The sequence below is a fragment of the Centropristis striata genome, chromosome 15, assembly GCF_030273125.1.
Source record: "Centropristis striata isolate RG_2023a ecotype Rhode Island chromosome 15, C.striata_1.0, whole genome shotgun sequence".
Taxonomy (NCBI): domain Eukaryota; kingdom Metazoa; phylum Chordata; class Actinopteri; order Perciformes; family Serranidae; genus Centropristis; species Centropristis striata.
Genome location: NC_081531.1, coordinates 2,257,762 through 2,276,658, shown reverse-complemented (window position 1 = coordinate 2,276,658; position 18,897 = coordinate 2,257,762). Strand labels below are relative to the sequence as shown.

General features: G+C 37.0%; 1 protein-coding gene across 1 annotated transcript in view; it reads right to left on the bottom strand.

Annotated features, from left to right (window-relative positions):
* The window catches only part of LOC131986190 (glutamate receptor 1-like), a 92,639-nt gene extending 76,688 nt beyond the window's left edge, over window positions 1-15,951 (bottom strand). The window contains exons 1-2 of the mRNA XM_059351027.1: window positions 15,583-15,951; window positions 4,949-5,083 (exon numbers count right to left, since the gene is read on the bottom strand). Coding sequence (XP_059207010.1) covers window positions 4,949-5,083; window positions 15,583-15,688 — 241 coding nt within the window. The 5' untranslated portion in view covers window positions 15,689-15,951. The remainder of the gene's footprint in view (window positions 1-4,948; window positions 5,084-15,582) is intronic.
* Window positions 15,952-18,897: the final 2,946 nt, after the last annotated feature.

The window sequence follows — 18,897 nt, the reverse complement described above, 5'->3', positions numbered from 1 at the left end:
TGGTAACTTTGTGGGGGGGTTTGGTCACTTTATGTCTTCTCCTTTGATCATGTTGTGCATTCTTTGTAATTTTGTGTATTTTTTGCTAATTTTATGTCTTTTACTTTGGTAATTTAGTGAATTTTTGTATTTTTTTTTTGTATAAAGTTGTTCAGTGTAGCATGAATCCAAAAAAAGTTAAACTTCCCTGAATGGAACTTGAATGTGAATAAAAGGATTTACTTTCAGCTCGAGACTTTCCAAATGTTATCGGACCAAACAGATCAAACTCTGACATGAAATCTGGTTTTGAAAATGATTTTTTACTCTCAGTAAAGAATTCTAAATGTTGGCTCTAAATCAAACATCTAAGAGGTCAAATAAGGAGAACATCTAGTTCTATATTTTACACTAAATATATTTGCCCTTATCTCTGGGTTTACCTGTTCTATCATCATCAAACAAACACTGACATGTAGTTTGAAGCCAGTAAACATGATGTCGATGTAATATTTCTGTTGGTTTCATGCATTAATGTGACGTTTCAGCTCTTCATGCTTCATGTTCATCAGCTTTTAGTGTTTTTATCCTCAGACAGGCTTGGAAAAATGTATTCTGACTCTTTCTCTCCTTTGTATTTGCTGTGTTTTGTTAAATCTGCATAAAAAAGATGGAGGGAAACTTCCTGTTAATGATGTAAGACACATTTTTCCCCTGCAATAGAAACAGTAGCAGCCTCTATCTGGCTCTTACTACGAGCTGTGAGTGTTGTGGTGTGAAGCAGACGGCGCTCTGCCTCCTGTGAGACACAAACTCTGCTGCATCTTCTCAGCGCTTTGAGGTGGAAAAACAAATATGTGTGTGAGAGCTGCTGCAGACAAACAGCTCGCCTTTTATCACGACTTAGTCTCCGTGGTGACAGTGAATTAATAACATCAGTTTTATATTCGAGAAATAGTTTGGCATTTTGGAAACGACTCTTAATAGCTTTCTGAAATATGAGACCACAGGTCTACATCATTTCCTGATCATTTTGTGTCCTTTTTTGGTGATTTTTTTGTATCTTTTGGTCATTTTATGTCTTTTTCTTTGGTAATTGTATGTGTTATGTTGGTCTTTTATGACTTTTTTGGTCATTTAACATATTTCCCTCATCATTTTGTGTCATTGTTGGTAATTTTGTGTCATGTTTTCAGCATTTACATTCTTTGGCCATTTTGTGTCTTCTGTTGGTCTTTTATTACTTTTTTTGTTCGTTTTACATATTTTCCTGATCATTTTGTGTCTTTTTTGCTCATTTTGAGTCTCTTTTGTTGGTAATTTTGTGTCATGTTTTCAGCATTTTACATCTTTTTTGGCCATTTTGTGTCTTCTGTTGGTCTTTCATTACTTTTTGTTGTTCATTTTACATGTTTTCCTGATCATTTTGTGTCCTTTTTGGTAATTTTGAGTCTTTATTTGGTAATTTTATGTCTTCAGATGGGCTGTTATTACTTTTTTGGGTATTTTTTGTTTTTTTTGGTTGTTTTGTGTCTTTTCTTAGTCATTTTGTGTCTTCTGTTGGTCAAATATTAAAGATAGTCTACGAATATCAAAGATTCGTTGAACAACGATACGATATATTTGCACTCAAAGTCTGCCGCGGAACGACTCATGGGTCAAACACTGACATGAGACCATTTAACTCACATAAAAAAAACTAAAATATGACTTTATTTCTGAGCTCTTCCAGATATTTAAATGAAAAAGAATCCATATTTTTTCATGCTCAGTTTACTTCTTAAAACAAAACAGGGAGCTTGTCAAAATAAAGCTTGCATTAAAGACGGCAATATGCATTGATGCAGTTGGATTGTTCACCAAAGAATCAATATATTGATCCGTTTCGAGTTTTCGTACAGTTGGCCCATTCTTAACTAAAGACATTCTTTGTTCACAAACATTCAGACAATTTTGTTGAGTTTTTTCCACAAAGAATCATGTAAAAGCACCGCTATAAGACTTGTGTTTCTCAGAGATATGTTCCGAAGAAATATATTTTAAAAAACCGAAACAATGTCAACTAACAGCCTGAGGGGGAGCAGCTCTCACTTTCACTTTCAGAAACATCTGATGAAGCTTTACAGTCAACTGGCTTGTAAAATCAAAACAGATTGATGTATCAACATCTCATTAACAGCATCAGAGTCTGGAGATTCTCCTGACAAAGTTTCAGGACGAACGGCACGACGACAACAAATAGTGCTCTCAGAGAAACATCCAAATGAGTGAATGATCCCTGACACTGCAGCTCTTTAATACACTAAAATAAGACAAATGACACAGCGAAACTGAGTGTGACACTAGGCTTGAAAATGTACAAACAACACTCAGGAGAATTTGGTAACATCACTTGAAAACTTGTTACAAAGACCTAGGACTGTACAACATCTTCCTAAATAAGTAATGGTAACAGCAGAACCCCACACCGAGGTAAACACTCGAAACAAATAAAAAAAGTGTTCTCAACCTCATGGCTACCTAAAACAATGGATCTCCTCAAAATAAACAGTTCAGAAATGTCTCCAGATTTTGGTTGCGGTTAGACCTGCCTTCCTGTTCCTTTGACGACTTGTTGAAAACTAGAAAATTGAGATAAAGTTGTTAAACGTGACATTTTTCGAGCAGAGAAGAACTGAAAGATGAAAATGTTCTGTACACCTCTCTGAAGCACTCAGATCCTCAAGTAAGAGTAGAAAGACCATGGACTAAATCCTCCATTACTAGTCCTGTCCTCATAATCACAATATAGACTTATCCCATGATATACGACAGAGTTTACCATCTTTCATGACCAAGACAAGAAACAAGAATGTAAACAAACAACATGTTCAGAAACGTAAAAAACTAGATAAAAACCATCTGGGACGAGTTCAGCACCAACAACATCCTCTCTCTTTCTCCTCACCAGACATCATCTCTCTGTTGGGATGCTCGGATACGGTTTAAGAACGGGAGATATTCTGTTTTGCTTTAAAAAAGACCACCACAGGTAGGAGTCAGTACTGATTACACCACAGTGTGTTCAAACAGGAAGAGGAGGAGCGTTCATCAGTTCCACTTTACTGCACATCACACCATTATTTTAAGTGTTAATAATGATTTAATAATCAGGACCAGCAGGACTCAGAGCTGTCAGTCTGTGAAGCTGATGTCAGATATTAAAACTTCTACTAAAACATCAGTTAATGCTGCTTTTAAATGTTATTTTCAAAAATTATACCTCCAAACACAAAATGTTTCCAACTAAATTCATATTTTCTAGTTCGATTAGAAGTTGTTCATATATCTTTTTTGATGGCAGAGATTCATGTGTAGATCATTATCTCAATTTAAATCCTGGTTGTTTATCTGTTTGTGGAGGATGAAAGGAGAGAGGGAGGGATGAGAGAAGGTAAACGAGTTAGATGGACATGAAGACAAATGGAGACAGAGAAAGTGAAAAGGGCAAGAGAGAGTGAGACAGACAGACGTATAGACGGAGTCGTCAGCAGTAACCAGAGGGCAGGTGAGATCAGCTCAGGTGCAGCAGCTCAATCATTCAGACTCTGTTCACGTCTGCTGCAGAAAAATAACCCGCAGCAGTGAAGAGAGTCTGATCGTCTGCCTCAACCAGCCCGACCTCTTCAACCGCCGTACTAATAACTCGACTTTAAACCTTCACATTACGTGCAATGCATACGCCAAAATATAAAATTTAGCGTGCACATGACACGCCAATCCATCCCCGTTTTTCTCTTTGGAGTTAGTGGCGCCCTCTAGCGGAGGGAGGTGGATGGGTCAAACAAACCCAGAACTTAAAAAAGAGGGATAATTATCCTGTCCAAACTCTTCAATCTGCGTACAAATAACTTGACTTTAGACCATCAAATTACATTTAATGCAGACGTCAAAATCCAGTTTTGCATATGCTACGCCAATCCTTCCCCATGACCAGAAAAGACCAAAAATACTGACAAAATGATAAAACAAAACACGTAAAGTGACCAAAAAAGACACAAAATTATCAAAAAAGCATAAAATAACCAAAAATTACACAAAATTATCAAAAAAGACATGAAATGATCAAAAAGATGTAAAATAACAAAAAAATACAGTATATGCTCAAAAGAAGGCATATGACCAAACAAAGACACAAGATGATCAAAATAAGACAGAAAATGACCCAAAGACACAAAATGATCAAACAAAGACGTAGAGTGACCAAAAAAGACATACAATGCTCAAAAGAAGATGTAAAATTACCAAATAGAAATAAAATGATCAAGAATGTCACCAAAAATCACAAAAAATGACACAAAATGATAAAAAAAAATAAGAGGTAAAGTGACCAAAAGAGGCACAACATTACCAAAGAAATCTTAAAAGACCAACAAGACTTTATAAAACATTATATAAAATGCAAGCTGGAAAACCAAAGGTCAGCATGTGATTCAAACATCTCTTAACTTCCTGCATCAGGTTTTTACTGAACTATGTCACTTCCTGTAGCCACGTCGTCCTCCTAACTACTTCACTTCACCATTTACAACATTTGTTTCCTCTTTAAACTCTTTTAGAGCTGAACCAGGAACTGTTTGGCCCGAACCTTAGAGAAATGCTAATGGAGCACAAATTTCAATTTTTTCCATCACGGTGAACATTAATTCTAAACATTTATTATTACATTATTATATTATTATTATTAAATTTAATCTCTTTTAGCTCTGTTTTTGGTCTCCTCCACCTCCTGAGGGAAACATCTGCTAAACGCTCTGCAGGAACTCAGAAAACATCAGAAACTGAACTAGACGGGAAACAAGCGGGAAAACCCAAACCATCAGATCATTTTCTGCAGCTGCAGAGTTCATCGTCAGAAATTCACCCAAAAATAAAAGTCTTGTCCTGTCCCTGGCGTTAAAACCTTCATGACTCGTGTGTTTGGACTTACAGGCGTAGGTCATGGCGAAGCTGCTCCCCGTGTCCACCATGTCCACCTGCGGCACCAGCTTGGGGATGTCCTGGTGCTGTGCCAGGGCGAAGCGAAACACCTCGTACTCATGAGAGCCGGTGGGGAAAAGGCCTCCTGTTGGGCAAAAGGACACAGCAGGTTTTATTATTAGAAGAACCAGGGAGAAATGTTGGCACCAGCTGAAACTCCACTCTTAGTTCAGTTGTGTTTCAGGTGCATGGATGTTTAACCCTTATTAGGACACTCATTGAAATACTAGTAAATTCCAAATTTCAACCCTGGAGAATATTGGAGGATATTACATACAGCCAGAATGTGTAAAAAAACGTACGGACCCAGGGGAGGGGGGTCATATTTTGAGGAAAAAATTTACGAGATTAAAGTTTTTTTTTTTCCCCACTTTTTTCTCGTAAATCTGCAACTTTTTTTTTCTTGTAGATTTGCCACTTTAATCTAGTAGATTTGCAAAGTCACTGAAGAATAACTCTGTTTGTACGACTGTTTCTTGCAGATTTTTTTTCTAAATATTTCATTTTTACATTGGAGGTCCAGGTCAATAAAGTTAATATTGTTATATTATTATCATACTGATTGGTCAGATGTCAGACGTCCCATTTTGATATCCACTGAAGTTACCAAATTAGTTCTTCACCCGATAAAGGGTTAAGGAACCCGGTGCACATTTTAATTAAATAAGATAAAAGTGAACCCCCTGGCGTTCTGACAGCCTGCCTTTATGTCGTTTGTTTTTTTCTCTGGAGGTGTAGCCGATAAAGAATATCTAATAAATCTATTGGAACCAACATGTCAAGATATCACATCAGGAACGAGGTGAAATAATTTCAGCGATAATAATTTTCAAAGCAGTCCCTTGACCTCTGACCTCAAGATATCTGAATAGATTGGGTTCTATGGGTACCCAGGGGTCTCCTCTTTACAGACATGCCCACTTTATGCTGCAAAGATGCAGTTTTTCATGCATTAAAATGTGTTATTTTCACATAATGTATGTGAGTCTTTGTGCATCCTGGGGTCCCTAAACAGTCTGTGAGCTGCATAAATGGGGTCTGACTGGAAAGCTGAGACTGTTGTGGAAAAATGTTCTAGTTTTTGTTTCAAATTCTCTCTATGTTTTGACTAACCAACCCTAGAACTGCCCTGAAAGTTGTACATGTACACCATATAATTCCCCATGGCAGAGTTTTGCATCTACAGCTGGATCCACATTGCCAACCATCGTCAATCGTCAATTCAATTGCCGTCAATCGACCCAAAGTCCAACAGAAGCAGATCACTGCAGTGAAACTTGAGCTCAGAGTATAAAATGAGCTGTGAGACCTCCAACTAGAGACCTGGAGCATTCAGACTAGAGACCTGGAGCATTCAGAGACTAGAGACCTGGAGCATTCAGACTAGAGACCTGGAGCATCAGACTAGAGACCTGGAGCATTCAGACTAGAGACCTGGAGCATCCAGACTAGAGACCTGGAGCATCCAGACTAGAGACCTGGAGCATTCAGACTAGAGACCTGGAGCATCAGACTAGAGACCTGGAGCATTCAGACTAGAGACCTGGAGCATCCAGACTAGAGACCTGGAGCATCCAGACTAGAGACCTGGAGCATTCAGACTAGAGACCTGGAGCATCCAGACTAGAGATCTGGAGCATCCAGACTAGAGACCTGGATGATGCAGATCAGATTCATCCATTGGTACTGGGGCTGGGCGGTACATCGGTATTATGAGTTATACCAAACTATTTTCTAAAGAGATGGTAGTAGTCTATAGTTCATATCGATATATCCGCTTAGCGTTCCAGAGGCTTTATTGAGCTCAATTTTAGGAAAATACTGGAGATACTTGTGTCATATGAAACAAGAAGATCTAAGGAATCTGTAGGCACCATATGATGATTTAGTGTCGGGAAGTTATCAAAATAATGCTGCAATGTTAGGTTATCTTTTATGTTTCATGGTGATTTTTAAAGAAGCTATCTCAATGAAAATAGGCTCTCTGAGTTCCAACAAATTTCTTTACATTCACGGCTACTTTATGCTGATAATATGCAATTTAAGGCAAAACCACAGTTTTTTTTTTACAGTTTTTCTGTAATATAAATTTGCTGTGTCCGCCTACTGTAGCTAGTTCCTAACAAAAAACAACAATGGTTCTGTAATTTATTAGGTATTTCAGTAAATACCTGCATGTTTTGTTTAAAAATACCAATATATATATCGAATATCGCCATTTGACCTAAAAAAAAAAATACCGGGATATGAGTTGTAGTCCATATCGCCCAGCCCTAATTGGTGCCAACATGTCAAGATATTTTGTCGGGTTGAATATTTCTCAACAGTTTAGGATTCAGAAACTTTTGTTAAAGGAACACTCCACCGTTTTTTCATATTAAAACATGTTATTCGGTCAAGTAAGACGAGTTGATACAGACCTCTTGCGTCTCAATGCGTGCACTCAATCGCCCTGGCGCGCGGCGCCACTTGGCTAGCACTTAGCTTAGCCCAGTTCATTCATTAGGATCCAAACAGATGGACAGTTAGAAGCGACCAAACTCCTCCACGTTTTCCCTATTTAAATACAGCTACACGAGTAGTTAAACGACCAAGTATGGCGACACAAAATAAAACGTAGCACTTCGACTCGGCGCAGTAATATCATCACTCCTGAAAAATCTTCTCCCCTCAGGAGTGATGATATTACTGCGCCGAGTCGAACATTAGAAAACATGGCGCTTAGAAAAGCGCCACGTTTTATTTTGTGTCGCCATACTTGGTCGTTTAACTACTCGTGTAGCTGTATTTAAATAGGGAAAACGTGGAGGAGTTTGGTCGCTTCTAACTGTCCATCTGTTTGGATCCTAATGAATGAACTGGGCTAAGCTAAGTGCTAGCCAAGTAGCTCCGCGCGCCAGGGCGATTGAGTGCACGCATTGAGACGCAAGAGGTCTGTATCAACTCGTCTTACTTGACCGAATAACATGTTTTAATATGAAAAAACGGTGGAGTGTTCCTTTAAAAATACCAATATATGAAATATCGCCATTTGACCTAAAAAAAATACCGGGATATGAGTTGTAGTCCATATCGCCCAGCCCTAATTGGTGCCAACATGTCAAGATATTTTGTCCGGCTGAATATTTCTCAACAGTTTAGGATTCAGAAACTTTTGTTAAACTTTCCTCCAGACAGCAGCGGTGACGGAGTTCAGCAGCGTCGCTGTAAATTACGACGTGTGAGTCGCAGTAATTGCTGCTAAAAGCCTCTTCTCTCTCTCTCTCTCTCTCTCTCTCTCTCTCTCTCTCTCTCTCTCTGTCTCTCTCTCTCTCTCTCTCTCTCTCTCTCTCTCTCTCTCTCTCTCTCTCTCTCTCTCTCTCTCTCTCTCTCCACATGATGGTGAAATTATCTGAACACTTAAACTCTGACTGATGGAGCCGCGGCTTCTCTCTGAGCTGGAGGAGGACGAGACGGTTTGTATTCATGTTCAGGAAACACAGAATAAAAAAGCGCCAGAAAACAGATCAATAAACTCTCAGTTTCTCTTTTCTCAACCTGAAAACAGCAACAATCAGGCACAAAACTGAGCATCTATTTTAACTAAAACAGTAATTACACTCTCTGGTTTCAGCTTCTCAACTGGGATCATTTGCTGCTTTTTCTTGTCTTACAGGAAATTCAATATTTTTTTCAAATTTCCTGATGTTTTATTTACCAAACGATAAACAGTTTAATCAGAAGATTAAGTTAATGAGCAAAATAACTGTGAGATAAAACACTGTAGTTTATTCTTACTTTTATTTTCATTATCGATTCATCTGCTGATTATTTTCTACACTAATCGATTAATCATTTGTTCTCTAAAATGTCAGAAAATATTGATAAATGTCCAATTTTATGTCTTTAAATCTCTCGTTTTGTCCCAAACCCAAACATATTTAGTTTAAGTATGATATAAAACAGAGAAAAGCAGAAAATCTCCTGATTTTAAAGACTAAAAATGTCATTTTTGGACATTTCTTCGATGAAAAATTACTTTAATTATTAATTAGCTAATATTTCTTGACTTTTTACTAAAGTAAATGTACTTAGTTACCTTCCAGCACTGCTTCAGAAATATGATAAAGGATTTTTTACATTTTTAAACAATTTCAGAAAATAAAAAGTTCTGAAATATATTTTTAAAAACACCACCGGAAGTTAGCTGCTCTGTGAACAATGCTAACGTTAGTTTCCGGTTAGCTTCAAGATCGCTCGTTTTAAAACGTTTTAAAACGGTTAAAATACGTTTTAATGTCACTTTATATTCAACACAATATGAAACAAACATAAACAAACATTCTGCCTTCATCTTTCAGGTGATAAACAAACACAAAACGCGACATTTTCTTTGTTTTCAGTCAGAAAACGTTTCACCTGTAACTGCTACCGGCGTTATACCTTCAAAATAAGAGCACCGACATTCAAAGGAAATAAAAAAAATAAATAAAAGACTCAAAAAAAATATTCATGAAATTAATTAAAAACATTAAAAAATACTATGTGTTACATATATTTACTTGTCCAAATGTGTCTTTTTAGCAGTGGATTTTCTTACATTTTAAATATAATTCAACTTAAATAAATAAAAAAAGAGAGAAAAATGTATATTATATGCTAAATATTAAAATAATAATAATAATACATTTGAAAAAATAAATTAGATCAAATATGTTGTATCGAACCTTCCACAGCCTAAAAGACAATAAATAAATAAAATAAACCAAAATAATGACATCAAATATGTTATTGTGTAATATTTAGGCTACATTTTTGTTTGTTCAGTTAAATCATAATATTATTACTAATAAATATTGATTTTGAAAAGTTATGTAAACACGCTCATTTAAAGGATTAAAATGGTGAAATTGAATATATATTTCATAGTTATAATCAGGAGTGATGTCGGTTAAAGGACTTAGTTCAGTAAAAGTATAAAATTATATTAATATTTAGTTGTTTTTTAATCTGACACATTAAATAAAAATATAATCCCCACTTGGCATTTAGTTAACAGAAAATAATTAAACTTTTTATTTTTTATTTGAATAAAAACACCAGACCTGATGTAAACAAACTGGCTTTTGGGGGTTAAAATTCTAAAAATGTATAAATATTTGATGCTGATGATCAGAACTGATGTTGGTTAAATGAGTCAACTCAGTGAAAGTGGAAAATAATATTAATATTTAGTATTTTTATAGCAGATTTTGAAAGGAGACAGTTTTGTTCTTTAAGGACGTCAGAGCAACTTTTTAAAGGCAGTAATCTGATTACTTCCTGCACCGTGTCTTCATGCTGTTAGTACATTATTTTAAAAGAGTCATAATGTCATATTTATTTTTTTATGTTGTGTGTAAAATCTTAATCCTTACACTAATAAAAATAGAAGCTGTCAAATAAAATAGATGCATAAAACATGAAATATTGATCTCCATTAAAGTCAGCAGCAGAAAACAAAGATCAGAGTTTTATATGAATATTATAATAACTGATTTATGATTTATTCATCATGTTGTGAAGGCTGAAGTCCATCTGCTCCGACAGAACCTCAGAACCTCTTAGAACCTCTCAGAACCTCTTAGAACCTCTCAGAACCTCTGAAAACCTCTCAGAACCTCTCAGAACCTCTCAGAACCTCTTAGAACCTCAGAACCTCTTAGAACCTCAGAACCTCTCAGAACCTCAGAACCTCTCAGAACCTCTTAGAACCTCTGAAAACCTCTCAGAACCTCTCAGAACCTCTCAGAACCTCTTAGAACCTCAGAACCTCTTAGAACCTCAGAACCTCTCAGAACCTCAGAACCTCTCAGAACCTCTTAGAACCTCTCAGAACCTCTTAGAACCTCTCAGAACCTCTGAAAACCTCTCAGAACCTCTCAGAACCTCAGAACCTCTTAGAACCTCAGAACCTCTCAGAACCTCAGAACCTCTCAGAAGCTCTTAGAACCTCAGAACCTCTCAGAACCTCTTAGAACCTCAGTACCTCTCAGAACCTCAGAACATTTCAGAACCTCTCAGAACCTCTCAGAACCTCTTAGAACCTCAGAACCTCTCAGAACATCAGAACCTCTCAGAACCTCAGAACCTCTCAGAACCTCAGAACCTCATCTTTTATTGAAATAACATGCCGAGTCCAGCCAGCACCCTGAACCAGAACAGACCAGATCAGACCAGATCAGACCAGAACAGACCAGATCAGACCAGATCAGACCAGATCAGACCAGATCAGACCAGCAGCTGGAGGATCTGGAGCTGTTTGTGCTGACAGGAAGTCACATGACCCGTCATCATATCCAGTTACACTGTCACATCATTTATTTATTTATTTATTCATTCATTCATTTATGTATCTCTGTATGGAGTTATGGCTGCGTCTTATTGATTGATTGATTGATTGGTCTCTTTATTCCAACATGTGAAAACAAATAAAAACATTTAAAATAATAATAAAATAATGACATAAAAACTACTACTACTACTACTAATAAGAAGAAGAAGAAGAAGAAGAAGAAGAAGAAGAAGAAGAAGAAATTAATATATATTAATATATATATATGCATTTAAAAACAAGAATAACAATAGAATTTGCAAAATCACAATAAACTAAATTAAGAAAAAGCCCAAATCATTCTGTTTTCTGTTATCAAACAGAAAAGATTTTCAGGCTGCAATTAAAAATAAAATTAAAATTAAAATTTCACTGTAAATAAAATAAATCTGTTCACACAAAAGTCTTCGTGCAAAATCCAAAAGTCTGAACGTTCTGAAAAGTTCCATTAAAAACTAAAACTTTTAGATTTGTATGAATTATTTTTTTTAATGAAAGAATAAAGTTGAACTGACTTGATGTTTGTTGTTGTTGTTGGTGTTTATTTATTATAGGATTATAACTGCTGAATATTCTGCTGTGAGGTTTAATTTATAATAATCACTTTAAATGCATCATGTTTTATGTTAAATCTCAAGCTGAAAAGTAACTAAAGCTGTCAGATAAATTTAGTGAAGTAAAAGTATAAAGATACATAAAATGGAAATACTCAAGTAAAGTACAAGTACCTAGAGTAAATGTACTAATATTAAATAATAAATAAACGTATTAAACTGGTGATTTAGTGTTCAGAACTTACATAAAGTTCTCTGATATTTTACTGCAGTAACACATTAAAACTTTAGGTAACACTTTCTATGAAGACTACATCTATAGTGCATTATGAGCGCATTCATAGTGAATTATAATGCTCATTATAATCAATCATAATGCATTATGACTGCACTCATAAACACATATAAAGCTTCATGATGCACTATATCAACAGTTATAAATATAGCTTATAATGACTTATAAATCCAAGTGTCTTATGAGTGCTCTTGACTGGTTATAAACTACAGGCTGACTGATGAGGCTTATAATACATTACAACTACTCATACACCTCTATACACACACCTCAACAATCAATTGTTATAAGGACTCATAGGATGCCATAAGTATAAATAAATGATCAATGTATGCTTTAACCTGTAGGGGGCAATCCACGGGCAGATTTTGTCCACAAAATGTATATTTTTAAGATTCACAGATTTGGAGCTCAATCAATCACCAACACTACTTAATACGTAGATATAAGGGTTTACATATGAAAACTTTGGTTTTGGGATTTAATTACAGTTTAAGGAATAAAACCAAAAAAAGAGAAAGAGACAGTACATTTTTCAAGCTTTATTTCAGCAATTAAAACAGTAGTGTTGGTGATTGATTGAGCTCCAAATCTGTGAATCTTAAAAATATACATTTTGTGGACAAAATCTGCCCGTGGATTGCCCCCTACAGGTTGAAACTGAGCGTCACCGTTACATTCCTAATCTTAGTGTCATTCTCTATATTTGGTATCTGACGAAATGACTTATGATGCATCATAGCTTCTTTTAAATGCATGAAAATGTGTTACACTTTACTTAACGCCAGCAATGAAACATCATGATTAGCTATGCTGCATTATAGATGCGTCTATATGAACCTCACTTTACTTAAAGCATACATTGATCATTTATTTATACTTATGGCATCCTATGAGTCCTTATAACAATTGATTGTTGAGGTGTGTGTATAGAGGGGTATGAGTAGTTGTAATGTATTATAAGCCTCATCAGTCAGCCTGTAGTTTATAACCAGTCAAGAGCACTCATAAGACACTTGGATTTATAAGTCATTATAAGCTATATTTATAACTGTTGATATAGTGCATCATGAAGCTTTATATGTGTTTATGAGTGCAGTCATAATGCATTATGATTGATTATAATGAGCATTATAATTCACTATGAATGCGCTCATAATGCACTATAGATGTAGTCTTCATAGAAAGTGTTACCAAAGTTTACTTATAAATTCATCAAAATACACTAAAATCATATTAATTAAAAGTTCTCATTCTGGAGAATAATATGTATTATATGTTACATTAATGTGTTGTAAGGCTTCATATTTAGTCTGATTATATTTTGTGTTTTTAATCTGAATCTGCAGTAAAAGTACAACAATCGTCTCTGAGCTGCAGAGTACAAGTACACACGAGTACTGCTGTGTACTAGAGTAAAAGTACTTGATTACTTTGGAGCCCTGAGCTGCTGTCAGATAACTCCGGTCAGATTAATAAGCAGCGTTTTATATGACCAAGAACAAAACCAGAACAATATTTTGTCAGAAAAAGATTATATATGATATATAAAATGATATTGTATAGAAATATGATGTAATAAAGAATGAGAGCAGGTCACACTGTGTCACATTATAGAGGATTATTTTAAAAAAACAGGATTATTAACTGGATTTAAAACCTTTAAAAGAATAATGAAGGAAAACTGTGAATCAAAACGACGTCATGATGTAATTTTCACAACATTCAGCTAATAAAATGTGAATATTATTTGTTTTTCTTTGTCTCGTGTGACATCAGAGAGAATATCTGCAGGTTTGGATCGTAAATCAGCTCCGAGAAATCATAAATATCATGTTTTTATTGTGATTTAACATTTAGACCAGTAGTTCTCGACCTTTTTGAGTCGCGACCCCCAATTTAACATGTATGTTGTCCGCGACCCCCAGAATCTCACATGCACAGTTCAGATCACCCAAAAAAGAAACAAAATGACCAAAAAAAGGAAACAAAGTGACCAAAAAAGACACAAAATGACCAGAAAAGACACAAATTGACCAAAAAAAGACACAAAATGACAAAAAAACAAACACAAATGACCAAAAAAGACACAAATTGACCAAAAAATGATCAAAAAAAGACACAAAATGGCCTAAAAAGAAACAAAATGACCAAAAAAGACACAAAATGACCAGAAAAGACAGAAAATGACAAAAAAAAAAGAAACAAAATGACCAAAAAAGACACAAATTGACCAAAAAAAGACACAAAATGACCAAAAACACATGAACACTTTAACACAGTGGAGACAGAGCTGACTTCCAAAATGATTTGGCGACCCCCAGAAATCATCTCACGACCCCAATTGGGGTCCCGACCCCAAGGTTGAGAATAGCTGATTTAGACGACTAAACGATCAATTACAGGAGAAAATAATCAGCAGATGAATCAGTGATGACACTAGATTAATGTAGAATAAGTCACTATATATATCTATCTATATATATATATATATATATATATATATATATATATATATATGTCTATATAAGAGCAGTGTGACAGTGCGAGCTGGAGGAGACTCTGTCCATGGTGCTGATCCTCTAATATCTCACGTCCTCATGTGGATTTAAACATATGAAACATTATATTAATATATTACTGTAAGTCACAAGCTGAATATATGAATAATAACAGACTGTAAGTCACGAAGGGAGTCCCTGCCACAGGCTTTATTACAGGAAGAGGACAATAAAAATATTAAAAAATCAATATTAAGTTTGAGAAAAGAGTTGAAATGTCGAGAATAAAGATAAAATCTGATAAAGAAAAGAAAAATCCTCCTCTTATTATTTTTTTCTCCTACCTCCTACAGGAGGATTCATAAACATATTATATAATTATTATTATTATTTTAATTATTATTATTATTATTATTTTAATTATAAATATTATTATTTTATTTATAATAATAATAATAATTAAAATAATAATTACAATAATAATAATAATAATAATAATAATAATAATAATAATAATAATGTATTATTATTATTATCTTCATCATTATTATTTTTATTATAGGAATCAGCCGCAGGGAGTCTTTCTGTCTGCCCTGGTGTTGGAGAAATAATCCTAATATTATTAATAATATCAATAATAATATAATATATATTATTATAGCGCACAGCAGCGTGAAGGAGCGCAAGAATTAAAACATGTGGGGACAGATTCCTGCAGACACAACAGTTCCACATACTAGAGGATCAGCGTCCTCCTGGTGCGGGTCCCGGAGCGCCCCGGGGTGGTGCGGGTCCCGGAGCGCCCCGGGGTGGTGTGCGGGTCCCGGAGCGCCCCGGGGTGGTGCGGGTCCCGGAGCGCCCCGGGGTGCTGCAGTCACTCACCTATGTTGATGTTACTTGGGAAACTTGTGCCGCTGCAGAGCGCGAGGAGGAGCGGCAGCAGCAGGAGCAGCGGCGGCGGGAGCAGGAGGAGCACCGACGGCCGCATGGTTCCTCCAGCACCGACAGACCGAGACCCGCAACGACCGGAGTAATCCCATTCACACCGGGGCCGGACCAGATCCTCCGCAGCCCGGGACCACAGCCGCACATCCAGTCCGCTTCAGTCCGCTTCAGGCTCAGGCTGCCCCCCTTCAGACCTTCAGACCGGAGGACCAGGAGGACCAGGAGGACCAGGAGGACCAGGAGGAGAAGCGGAGCTCTGCTGCCGCGGAGACTCCGACTGTCAGAGTGTTTGTTCACTGTTCAACCTCCTCCTCCTCTCTCTCTCTCTCTCTCTCTCTCTCTCTCTCCCTCCCTCTCTCTCTCTCTAAAACCTAGCTCTCTCTCTCTCTCTCTCTCTCCTCTCTCCCTCTCTCTCCCTCTCCTCTCTCTCTCTCCCTCTCTCTCCCTCTCTCTCTCTCTAAAACCTAGCTCTCTCTCTCTCTCTCTCTCTCTCCCTCTCTCCCTCTCTCTCCCTCTCCTCTCTCTCTCCCTCTCTCCCTCTCTCTCCCTCTCCTCTCTCTCTCTCCCTCTCTCCCTCTCTCTCCCTCTCTCTCTCTCTAAAACCTAGCTCTCTCTCTCTCTCTCTCTCTCCCTCTCTCCCTCTCTCTCCCTCTCCTCTCTCTCTCTCCCTCTCTCCCTCTCTCTACCCTCTCTCTCTCTCTAAAACCTAGCTCTCTCTCTCTCTCTCTCTCTCTCCCTCTCTCCCTCTCTCTCCCTCTCCTCTCTCTCTCTCCCTCTCTCCCTCTCTCTCCCTCTCCTCTCTCTCTCTCTCTCTCTCTCTCTCTCTAAAACCTATCTCTCTCTCTCTCTCTCTCTCTCTCTCTCTCTCTCTCCCTCTCTCTCAGAACATGGATCTGATGAAACCACAGAAACAACAACAACCGATCTTTCTGAAAGTCAAAAGCAATAAATATTGTGTTTAGGTTAACTGGAAGTATATGAAGCACATTCTCATGCTCAATTATTTCTGTTCCAGCAATTTTACCGTTTGTTAAACACATTCGGGGTTAAATTTAACCTTTTTAACCACTCGAAAATCAATATAGAAGTCTAAAACTCCTCCAGAGTCCCCCATTCAGACTCCAAGACCTTTAAAATCTCTCTCTCTCTCTCTCTCCTCTCTCTCTCTCTCTCTCTCTCTCTCTCTCTCTCTCTCTCTCTCCTCTGACTGAGCAGAGCAGCAGAAACAACAACTGGAGATCTTTCTTTGTTTCTTTGTTTCTTCCTGTGAGACACAAACTAGAATCAGGATTGTCAAAGTTAGAAACCAACAGAAACATTATTTCCTGGAGAGTTCCTCGTGTTGAAAGTCAAAATACAAGAACAGCCTGAAAAGGGGATTTTAAAAACAAGTCACAGTCATACATTTTTAATAAATATTGTGTTTAGGTCAACTGGAAATATATGAAGCACATTCTCATGCTCAATTATGTCTGTTGTATGTCTGTTGTTGACATTTTGCAGATGTTTTTGTAAAAAAAAAAAAAAAAGAGATATTGTACATCCCAATTTATTCAAATATCTGGGGGTCAGAGGTCAAGGGAATGCTTTGGGAGCCAACATCATCACACATGAAGAACATTGGGCTCATTGAATCCACAAGAGTCTCAGCTTTACACTCAGACCTGATTTATGCAGCTCACTGACTGTTTAGGGACCCCAGGATGCACAAAGACTCACACACAAGAGGACACAATAACACATTTTACTGCAGGAGAAACACTGACTGTTATCAGCATAAACTGGGCATGTTTTTGGCCGCTTTCCCAACAAGATATCACAATATGATTGGTACCAATAGATTCCTTAAGTCTTTCATATGCTATAAATTCTTCTAAAAACACATCCCTATCCTCAGGTTGGGATTAATTAATAAAATTGGGCTTATTGAATCCACAAGAGTCTCAGTTTTCCAGTCAAACCCGATTTATGCAGCTCACAGACTGTTTAGGGACCCAAAGATGCAGAAATACTAACATGTAGTCGTGGAATTCGGGCAAAAAAATACCCTTTGCATGAGAAAACTGCAGGTTTCTGCCCCAAACTGCATGCTATCAGCATAAAGTGGGCATGTCTGTAAAGAGTAGACTCATGGGGAAACATATAACCCAATTTATTTGGATTTCTGGAGGTCAGAGGTCAAGGGACCCCTTTGAAAATGGACATTTGGTCTCATTGGATCCACAAGAGTCTCAGCTTTACACTCAGACCCCATTTATGCAGCTCACAGACTGTTTACACACATTTATACTAAATGCAAAGAACTAGCATAAATAGGGCATGTCTGATTATCCTTAATGAAAATTTTGCCCAAATTTGGAGTTTTATTTCATCTCCTTCCTGATAAGATAAAGAGGCTAAATAAAATTGGGCTCAATCAGACAAAACAACAATCCACAAGAGTCTCAGCTTTACACTCAGACCCGATTTATGCAGCTCACAGACTGTTTAGGGACCCCAGGATGCTCAGATAGCCAAACAAAGACCATGTGGTCAAACTAAAGTCCCACTGATGGTTAATGTGTTTGTGAAGGAAGCTGTCTGAAGGTTTACACTGGAATCTGGTCCCAAGTCAGCGTTAGAGACTCCCAGAGCCTTGAATCTGGCCTGATCTGGTTCCAGGAGGCTCCATCTGTATTTATAATGACCGTTTACTTTCCTGAGCTACAACGTGCTGCTGCTGGAACACAAGAATTTACCAATTTGGGATCAATATTTAACATCTATGGAGCTGTATCGATCTAAAAACTCCATCTGGAGACTCCAGTCTGAGGATATTTTGGCTCTGGTTTGCTGAGTGATCTGAGGAGATATAGAAATATTAACTGCTCTGCAGAAAACACATTATTAAGTTTATATTTTTGTACAACATATATTTGATCTGAAGCCCAGTGACGTGTTTTCATCACGATGACACTTTAATGCACCGAAGCTGCTTAATAAAATATTATAGTTACTGATATTAATGGTTGAATCCATAAGAGTCATGTTCGGACCCTAAATATAAAACACTTCCTCTAGCACAGCGAGTTTCTGCTGCTTAATTATTAACAGTGAACTCAGAAACAGATGACGTGTTTAAAGGAACTTTAACAGGAAGTAAATTAAGTTTACATGTTCTGCTTCATCCCAGAACTTCTTAACTTTCATTAAACCTCTGAAGTCCAGAAGATTTTGGTTCAAATTTGTCAACTTCCTACGCATTAACCCTTT